At 39.4% G+C, this 10,836-nt stretch overlaps 1 protein-coding gene across 1 annotated transcript in view; it reads left to right on the top strand.

Moving 5' to 3' along the window:
- Nucleotides 1-10,836, top strand: part of ptprua (protein tyrosine phosphatase receptor type Ua) — a 502,564-nt gene that overhangs the window by 454,373 nt on the left and 37,355 nt on the right. The window contains exon 23 of the mRNA XM_037693627.1: nucleotides 4,624-4,721. Coding sequence (XP_037549555.1) covers nucleotides 4,624-4,721 — 98 coding nt within the window. The remainder of the gene's footprint in view (nucleotides 1-4,623; nucleotides 4,722-10,836) is intronic.

The raw sequence follows: 10,836 nt of genomic DNA, 5'->3' as shown, positions 1-10,836 counted from the left end.
GGCTCCTGAGTTAGTGGGGACGCTGTCTGCTCTGTGGTACAGAGTCCTGATGACTCCTAACTTGTGCTCCAAAGGGTGATGGGAGTCAAACTGCAAATACTGGTCTGTGTGGGTGGGTTTGCGGTACACCTCAGTTTGCAAATGTCCTCCATCAGAAACTGAGACCTCACAGTCCAAGAAAGCCAACCTGCCATTTTTTACATTTTCTCGTGTGAACTTGATGTATTTATCCACAGAATTGCTGTGATCAGTGAAATGTTGGACTTCCTGAGATTTAATTTTAACCCAGGTGTCATCAACACACACCTGAACCAATGACTTGGTGGTGTCCCTGAAAAGGACGTCAAGGCTCTCTTTTCTACCTCCTCCATATACAGGTTGGCAACAACATGATAAATTAAAGCGGCAAGCAGCATTGGAGGCCCTCGCAGCAAAGCGCCGCTCCGGCCTTACAGCGAACGCGGGAGCTTCAGCTAGTCCACCCAGTCGCCATTGCGAACGCTCTCGTGGCAATCCCGCACGCTTTCACCACGGTGCGCATTTCTCAAATCTTCGACATCGCCTTCCGTCCCTGTCGTTACTTGTCCAGCTGCAGGTCTTACAAGTATAGGCGAAATCTGACCTTCCAGACAGGAGTTATGGTGACTTCCTGTTTTGTGGTGAATGTTTGGCAAGCACTTCCTTTATGCTTTTCAACTTGTCATGTGTGGTAATAAACAGTTAGTGAACAAAGTTGCAGTCTAATATCTTACACAGTGCAAACCTGGAAATGTCATGCAATAATTGACAGTTCTTCTCTGAGTAGGTGGGGCTTAAGTGATGTCATGAATCAACAATACCAATGTGTCTACAAGTGCTCACTGATGAAGCACAAAAACTCAGGTTCAGATTGGATGATGTATCACTGAGATATAACTGTTGGAATAATGTAGGGGCGCACTTGAGTCAAATGTTAAAGAACAATACCAGTGTGTCTATAAGTGTTCACCAATGACGCACCCAAAATCTGGTTCAGATCAGATGATATATAACTGAGATATAACTTTTGGAATAATCTAGGGGCGCACTTGAGTCATGTGTTAAACCACAATATCAATGTGTCTACACGTGCTCAATGATTATACATAAAATATCTGGTTCTGATCGGATGATGTATCACTGAGATATAACTGTTGGAATAATCTAGGGGGTGCACTTGAGTCAAATGTTAAAGAACAATACAAGTGTGTCTATAAGTCCTCACTGATGACACAATAAATCTGGTTCAGATCAGATGATATGTCACTGAGCTATAACTGTAACAATAATGTAAGTGGCGCTGTGGAGGTTATTGGCCACTTATCATGGATACCTGTTCAAGGGGCGGATAATGATCAATCATAGTGATTTTGGAGCACCTCGGCTGAAATCTGTGCAATTTAGATACAAATGTATTACAACGGCATCACTTCTTAATTCGCCACGTTGCCACGCCCACATCCTTAAGCAAAAATGGTTTGTGTTTTAAATCAAGTCAGACCATATTATCTGTCTTGTAACACAGGATTATCCTGATTGGGTCAATGGTGACAAAGAGGGAGCATTCCAAGTTTAAAAAGAAACTTCCTGTTCTGAGGGGGCGGGGCTTTGATGATGTCAATATATGACCACAGTGGATCGTCGGGCATCCAAAAGGGATGAGTCATGCCAAGTTTTGTGCATTTCGGTTTTTCAATGTGAAAGTTAGTGTTTGGAAATTTATGGTGTGAAGCAAAACTTTGAGGCCTGGCCACGCCCCTTTAACATATATAAAAACACAAGCTTTAGATAACTTATACTTTCCAATGTCTTAAGGGCATATCAACCAAGTTTGAAGGCAATCCTTCAAAATTCCTAGGATGAGTTCGTTAAAATTTGCAATTAGAAACGCCCAAAAATGACCCTTTGACCCAAAATGGCCGACTTCTTGTTGGTTTTGGACCAGGGCTCCAAGAGACTTTTTCATAGGTCATGAGAAGATAAAGATGTTCACCAAGTTTCAGAATTATCGGTCCAAAAATGGCTTGGGGCTGAGGTTTTAAAATATTCTAGGGGGCGCTGTGGAGGCTATTGGCCACTTATCATGGCTTCCTGTTGAAGGGGTGGATAATGATCAATCATACTGATTTTTGTGCACCTCGGTTCAAAACTGTGGAATTTAGAGCCAAACGTATGGCGACAGCGTTACGTCTTACTTCGCCACGCCGCGCCACCCACATGCTCCACCCAAAACTGTCAGTGTTGGAAAGCAAGTTACACCAACATGTCTTCGGTCACTGGACACACTATCATGTTGATCAGGTAACAGGGGTCAGATAGGGATTGTTCAACGGAAAACTTTATACTTCCTGTTGTCAAGGGGCATGGTTTAAGTGATGTCATGATTTGACCATTCAGTCTTGCAGGGGACCGGATGTGGATCAATCACTTAATGTTTGATGTCTCAGACAGTTTTCTTGTAGGAGCTATTAGCATTTCATTTTTCATGGAGAGATGTCAAACTTTGAGGTGTGGGCCCACTGCTTCAGCATGCTCCGAAACGAACCATGTAGATAATTTTGCATCACTCATGCCTTTGGACCAAAATGGCCAAGTTTGAAACCGATTGAGCGAAATCCCTAGGAGTTCGTTCAAATGCGGAGGCTGTAAACCGCCAAAAAGGTGTGAAAATTGGGCCGACATTCCAAAATGGCCGCCTTCCTGTTTATCATACAATGTTGGTGCCAGAAGGTTTTCTGTGCATCTTGGGGAATTGGACAAGCATACCAAATTTCATTTTTCTACGACAAACTAAGGTTAATGCGGAGGGTATTTTGAAAATTTCTAGGTGGCGCTCTTGAGCCGTTTCTGTTGCGATTTTTGCCACGTCCTTAAAATACGTAACTTTTCACCAGTTCTGATGTGTCCGCCAAATTTGGTGACTTTTGGGATATGTTAAGGCCCCCAAAACGCCAATTCATTTGCCGGAAAAAATTGCAACTCGGGCCTGAACAGAGCGATTACAATAGGCCTTCGCAGCGTTTGGCTGCTCGGGCCTAACTAGAGACCCCATAGCACACCCATGTTTCTGCCTATCATATTGCTCCCCATATATGAAGTAAGTTGACTGCAGGCACAGTCTCAAGAGTTGACACAGTTGTTCTGTGGAAAGCGTGGTCCTGCTGCTCAGAGTGGTGTCTGATTTTAATCTTAAACTGACCACCTCTACTGCATCATCAACAGGAATGCACGTAAAGAGTGATGTGACATCAAAAGAGACCATTGTTTCATCCGTCTCCATGATGACATCCCTCACCTTATCCACAAAGTCCATGGTGTTCTGTATGTGGTGTTCTGAGCTGCCAACTAAAGGGATGAGTACAGACGCCAGATATTTGGAAACGTTACAGAGTTAATCATTGGTATTAAAGGTACACCTTGTTTGTGACTTTTGGGTAAACCATACAGACTAGGCATGGCCTCCTCTGGGTGGTGTGGTAGCTCAACTGAGACATTCTCAAAACATATTTTGGTGTTAACAGATTGCACATCATCTTTTCTTTAAGCTTTGCCATTATTTGATTAAATCTAACCCAGTTAGCAAACAATATCATGAACCACTAGACAGTTAATGGTTTAACAAAACAATTCAGCAATAAATCAACAGGTGTACTGTACAAGGTGGACTTTTCTAGTCATTCTTATTCAGAATTGTCACCACAGGTAATCCACCTTAACTAACACAAAAATGAAGATGCTCAGACATTTGATATGGTAGTAGCTGAGCTTCATCCACAACACATAATCCAGATGCTAGACTATATCAGATTACACAAGATATTGCAAAATAACGCTGGTATTTTTCAACATAAAATAATCTTGGTTTAAAACTAAAAGGCACTGGGAGATGTGCATTACTTTAAGGCATGCTAGGCCTTAAATGTTTGAAGTGTTAGTACATTATAGTCAGATGTGATGAAATGGCACATTCATGTGGTAACCTCTTTTTCCAGTGGGTTATTACACATATTGGTGTTTTGTGGAAAAAAAACATAAATGTGTTGATGATATTGAAGAAAAGTGTTACCGAATGAAACAGTGTGTTTTTACTGACAAGCTGACACTAAAAGATTAGACGTCTTCAATACTCAACCTCCAGCCATAAAATGTTCAAACAGCAGTAAAACATGTAGGAACTCCTGCCTGATAAGTATGAAGCATGAAGGAGATTCCTGCGATATTATCAATACCATAGTGTAATGAAATCGATGAATGTGTCATCTTCTCTGGGGAGGGCATGATTTGTGTGAGTCACTGGCACCTGAGAGGTGCAGTCCAGGAGCTTGTTTATACAATGGCTGAGAATTTGTGGCTGTTTTGAAATGACATTTCTTCACAGTCTGAGGAGAATGGTGAGCAGGCTATAGCTCACGACTGACACATTGTTACTCTACTGCCAGGCATAGATTACACAGTGCCTCTATACTGATGGTTATTGCTGCTATTTTATCTGACTTATGTCTCATATCTCCTCCTTCTTCATCCTCCACTTCACCTCCCTGCTTTTTTCTCTCCCACACCTCCACATGTGCTTATATTCTATATTGTACTATTCCTCCTGTGCAGGGCCCAATCAAGAGATGATCTACGATTTTTGGCGAATGGTTTGGCAGGAAAATTGCTTCAGTATCGTCATGCTCACCAAGCTGGTAGAAATCGGCAGGGTAAGTTTTTCCTCTTTGTTCTCTGTTTTCTTCAGCCCACCTTTGAAGATGGATGGAGAGTCTATTTTTCTGGAGCTCCCTCCATGTTAGACGTGCTGCTGCACTCTGGTTTGGGGAGCAAATGGGTGCCACCGTCTGATCATGATTGATGTCCTGTTCCTTTGGTGGTTGCAGTTCAAGGTCACAGCTTTGATGTCTGTATTGAAGCCAGTGATGGTCCTATCAGAACACTGGATGTTCAGAATGTGGACAACACCAGAGCACGGGATGTCAAAGACAGAACTATTACAAGCTAATACATACCATACAAAGAAAAAACTACTTCAGAAAATTAATATAATCTCTAAAATGTAATCTTGTAATAAAGCTTTTCAGTTTGATGACAACTTATAGTGCCCAGTTAGTGATTTATAAAGTTCTAATACAAGCCGTATCTGTCCCTCAGTCTTTACAACAAACATGTGTACCCATGACAAACATCTGTACTACAAGGACGTGGCGATCAGTGGGTCTGGCAGGGGTCTAGGCACATCCCTTATTTACCATACCATACCATACCAATTTATTTATATAGCACTTAAAACAGCAACAAGGCCAACCAAAGTGCTGTACAAAAGAACACAAATATGCACAGCAGACAGGAAAACATAAAATAGAAATACAGATACAAATAGCAGCAGAAGCTAACTAAAATGGCCAACAGAGTAGAGTACAGACCGGGCCAAAACAAATCACACCGTGTTAAAGGCAAGAGAATAGAAGTGGCAAGTCTTGCCCAGTCAAACAGTTTACACCTTAAAGAAGTAAATAAAGAAAGAAGGAAGGAACTTGACTAGTAAAGGCTACAATTTACATAATTGCATACTAATTAATTCAAATTCTACTTTAGATTTTAAAACATTATTTTGTCATGTGAACTAACTATATGATATGTTATATATCTACTGTAGAGAAATAAGTCATTTAAAGACTAACTAGAGAAATTGCATTTCCTGTGAAATTGCAGTGTGAATGCTTATTGTTGAAGAACTTGCTGAAAAACAGCTGAAACTAGCTAAAAACATGCTGGAATGGAGGAACAAGCTTAAATTAGTAGAAAATAACAGAAATAAGATGTATTTACTGAACTAGAGTTAAATAAGCAGAAATTAGCACATACATTAGTAAATTAGCTAAAAAAGGGATATTAGCAAAAAAAAAGCTGAAAAATAGCTGAACATGCAAAAAGAAGCTTAAATTATCAGAAGGAAGTAGAAAGAGCTGAAAAAAGCTCCAAAAGTGGGGAATTGGGTGAAAAAGCTAAAATTAGCATTAAAAAAAAGCTAAATAGTAATTGAAATTAGCGAAAAACAAATGCTGAAATATAGATGAAATGGAAGAACAAACCTAAATTAGCAGAAGAAAAGAGAAAGAACACATATTTGCTGAATTAGGGTTAAATTTGGAGAAATTAGCACATAAATTAGGAAATTAATTAAAATAAAAAAGTGACATTGGCAAAAAAAAAATAGCTGAAAATGCAGAAAGAAGCTTAAAGTACCATGAAGGAAGTGGAAAGAGCTGAAAAAAGCTCCAAAAGTGGGTAGTTAGGTAAAAAAGCTAAAATTAGCATAAACAGCTAAATAGTAGCTGAAATTGCAGGAGAAGCTGAAACTTGCAGAAATAAGCTGAAAGGAGCATAACAAAGTGAAATTAGCAGAAAGAAGGTAGAAGCGTAAAAATGTAGATAGCAGAAATAATCTGAAAGGAGCACAAAACAGCTGAAAAAATAACTGAAAACAGCTGAAAGTAGCTGATTTAAAAAAAAAATTGCACAAGGAAGCTGAAAGAAGCTGAAGCAGAACAAAATGTGAAAGGAGCAGTAAAAGGTTGTAAACAGATGTAAAAATATGGAATGACGTAAAATGAGCTCAATTCATTTTCTATGAGAAAAAAATGGCAGAAAAGGCTAAATATTTCAAAAAGCTAAAGTTGCACCAATCCCAAAAGCAGAATTGTCCTTAAAGAGCTGAATGTTTCGATCTATGATTTGCTGAAATAGCTTGAGAACTGCTGGACAAGTATTGCACCGAAAATCATACAGAATCAAAATGAATCACAGTAGAGTGAATGCTTCATAAATATTCAGACAATAAAAAATTATCATTAACATTAGATAATAGCTTTCTCCTTCTTACATCATTTTTCCTTGGAAAGTAGTTGGACCTTCTAATCTGACAAATGTGAATTTCTGATGCAACTGATTGCTGGTTGTTGGGAGAGAATTAAAACCCTATGTTATGAATGTTTTTAACGTGTTTGTTTCAACTTTTAACCTCCTGCACTGTAATTGGTCGGCTGCTCTTATCACCCTGCTCCTACATCTTGGGCCTGCAAGGGATAAGGCTGACACGGGAACAGATTGCTGCTGACGGCGCCTCCCTGGCTCTGTCTTCGCGGCTGAAGGCTGAAGCAGGGTGTGGGAGGCCCAACACCCACTGAATGTTCATGTTGCGAGATGCTATAGACAACAGAAATGTTTCCAGTTCATTTGCTAACATTGTTTTGTGCGCTGTCTATTTATGGACTCCTTTCAAGTAAAACTGGGTTATTGTTCTGATATGTTGTAAGTTTGGTTGTTGTTCATAACAACACTAGAGAATGAGATAATTTTTCTAACACTGGTTCAATTTGCCTGTGAGGCTTTTAGGGCCTGTCAGACAGTAGGAAAACTGTCTTATCTGTGTGGAAGTTTAAAGGTCATTTATAGTTGATGGTTTGTTCAGAGGGCTCTGATGGAGAAGGTTGTTGGCCCTCAAAGTCCCAGGACATGGAGGTTTCTGGTTCAAGACAGAAGACTTTGTTAGATCTGCTCATCCTAACTGAGCAGACAACTCCTGGACGTGACTACTCACTTTAAAGAAAATCAGCTAAACAATTTCAAGCAGGTTTTTAACTTTAACAAATCATAAAGAGACACATTAGTAAACACCTTTCTAGTCATTAGTCTTACATATACAAATTAGAATAAATTAATCTAAGTAGTTTTAACGTTACCTCAGTGCTATCTCTTTTGCTAAGCTAAACAAATGCACATAACTGAGGTGTGTAATGATAAGAGCTGAAAATGAAACATTCTTAATATAACATTTCAAATGTATATACAATAATTATAAAATACACAATCTATAAAAACATACATTGACAAAAGAAATATTAAAAATGTAACATGTCTGTCTTGTTACACAGCAATATGTTTGCCCCCCCCCCCCCCCCCCCAGTCTGTTCTTAACAAATAGTTTTGATTTAATAAACTATAACCAAAATATTAAGTCTTAGCTCCAAGGTCACTGTGCTGCCATAGAGAACCAAATCTGAGTTGTGTCATCCCACTTGTGTTCAACTGGAAACAGAACTTCCTGATGTCAGGAACACTGTTGGTCCAAAATGGGCTCATTACTTTGATGAATGGCTGCTGTGTCAGAAGCCAGTGCAGTTGGTCCATCTGGATTTGATGGTCTCCAAGGACTGCCGGGGTCTGTCTCTAATGACCGTTTTACAGTTACTATGTGCATGCTCAAAGTCAGTATTTTGCTACGCTTCATAGTTGTATATATAGTTATAAATACGCTTTATAGATAGTTTCAGGTCTTCGTCCGGTTTGTTGCACAGTCTGAGACAGTTTAATTCAGTTTCAGCTGCTCTGCAGTCATTCAGACACCTGCCAACACCGTTGGTCGTGCTCACAACATAAAACACCAATAAAACCAATTTATAAATATGTTTGAATATATCCTGATGCATCCTGAGGAAGTCTTTCGGATGAAAGACGAAACGTTTCTACAATTTTATTATTATTTTTTTTTTGAATGTCCAGAGGACCAGATTTAACTTTTTTTAGATGTTTGAATATACCAGTCATTAAAAATGCAGTTGTAAAGGACATGGCTAAGAAACTATTTAAGGGCATGTTATGGTGTTTTATGCGTGCACATTAGTAACTAGTAAATAAGCCAAAATGTTGGGTTCAGCACCCCACTAAATCATCCCCCCAAAAGTCTGTATTGATATACAAGAAAAATACCCAGTTTTTATTTTTACCCATTTTACCCCTTTTCTACTTCTGATATGTGTGATAACTCCAAAATATTTTTTTGTTTTGACACTTAACTTAATTGAACAGACTTTTTGTAAACAATCTAACCAACTGATGGTTTATGTTTTAGCCACTTACTGCATGGTATTTTTTTTTTTTATATAAATAGACTAAATATGTTAAAGTGGGGGTTGTTAGATTAAAATGACCCATACATTAAATATGAATTTAAATATGATGCAAATTAGCTGCATTAGGTATATTTGGCAAAACAGCAATTAAGCAATTAAACACATTTTCCAGCCTCAGGTATGCAAGCTATTTACTGATGCTGCTATTACTGAAGGAGAGCTTTAAAACTGAATTACAACATGTCTCAGTACAATTAATTATGTTAAAAAAAAATTCAAACACTGACAAACTGTAAAATTACTTTGCTGCACAGGTGGTGGCAAAGTGCTTACATAAAGATCAGAATGCTTTTATTATCCTCGCACAGTGAAATACAACAAAATGATGTTCCGTACAGACGTTCGAAAGATGGATGGAAGTGTACAGGGGCTGCAGCTTCTAAGAAGAGCTGCCCTTATTGCTTAGATAAGAAAAAGGGAAGAAACATAAGGAGAGGTATAAAACAATCTCTCACACTGTGTCCTAGACAGGGCACGGTTTGAGGCATAAAAAAAATCAACATAAATAGACATAATACATATGCGTGTGGAGTGGGTAGGGGGTGGGGTCCCAGCACCGCTGCATCAGGGGAGGCGAGGGAGGCCAGTGGAGGCATTGAGTTTGAGGGAAGGTCGTAGCACAGCACAGTCCAGAGCCCCCCACACACCCCCAGTCATAGTCCTGGGAAGAGATGTTTGTTTATCAGCCAGCTCGATTGAGCTCTGTCACAGGTCCACGACCTTGGGGAAGGGAAGGGGTGTGGAGGAGGACAGAGCGTTTGTTTCCTTAACATCCAAGGAGGAATTGAGATAGTCCGCCTTCCAAGACCAGGTCCAGTTTCAAATATCAAGATTGGTTTTGGGGTCAGGCTGAACTCGTAATTTTCCGTGTCTGCCTTAACAGTCTCACTAGTACATTCTCCCATGGCAACTCCAAACAGACAAATTTGATTACGTATACCAAGTCGAGCTTACAACTTCTCCTAGATTTATTCCTTCCAACCGTTCGTGTCACTGGCAGAAAGTTCCACAGTCCTGATAAGGATCAGCCTGCTCAGCTTTTGATACAGCACCACATATAGTTTGCACATAGTCTTAGTGCTGCCATGCTCTGCACATTCTCTACTTTCCAGGCAACTTAAACAGCTGCTGATGTTTCCAAATTCGTCGACAATCCAGATTTCCACCAACTCCAAACAGTAAAATCCATTTAACACAGATCCAATTATGTTTCCATTGAGGTAAGAGGGTCCTCATTCACCCTGACTACTTGTTGAGAAAATTGATTAATTTCGTTGAGACCAGCTGATCAAATCTATTGTTAAACAGTTCGGAAGGTATGCAAATAAAGGGGCTCTGAAAAAGGTTCATAAGACAAAGAGTAAAGCAGAGACAGGTGAGGGATGGAGCAAAGGAGGACGCGTCTGTCTTCCACCGAGAACAAGCAAGATAAAAAAAGCTACATCTAGATCTTACATATTAAGAAGTACCTACAGTTTATAAGAAATATCAACCGATTTGGTATATTTTTGATTTTTCTAACACTGATTAAATCTGCTGTTCATACAGGATGTGTCTCTCGCTGGTGGTGGTGGAGTAACACACTCAATCCCTTGACATAATAGATATTACATTTTTAAAAATGCCAAATAAACAGTTTGTCCCTAACCAGTGAAGAAGGTATCACATTTATAAAAAAAATTAATAAAAAAAACATGTTGAAAGTACCATGGCAACACTGAAAAAAAACTGTGTACTGTCAAATTTGTGACAGTCTACAACTTTTTACAATGTTCAATAGTTCAGTTGTCCATCATTAAACAGGTGGAGCCTCCAGGTTCAACTGTCCCCCTCTTACAATGCTGTGATT

This window comes from Nematolebias whitei, chromosome 19 (assembly GCF_014905685.2).
Source record: "Nematolebias whitei isolate Nwh7 chromosome 19, NemWhi1, whole genome shotgun sequence".
Lineage (NCBI taxonomy): Eukaryota > Metazoa > Chordata > Actinopteri > Cyprinodontiformes > Rivulidae > Nematolebias > Nematolebias whitei.
This window is presented reverse-complemented; position numbering and strand designations above follow the sequence as displayed.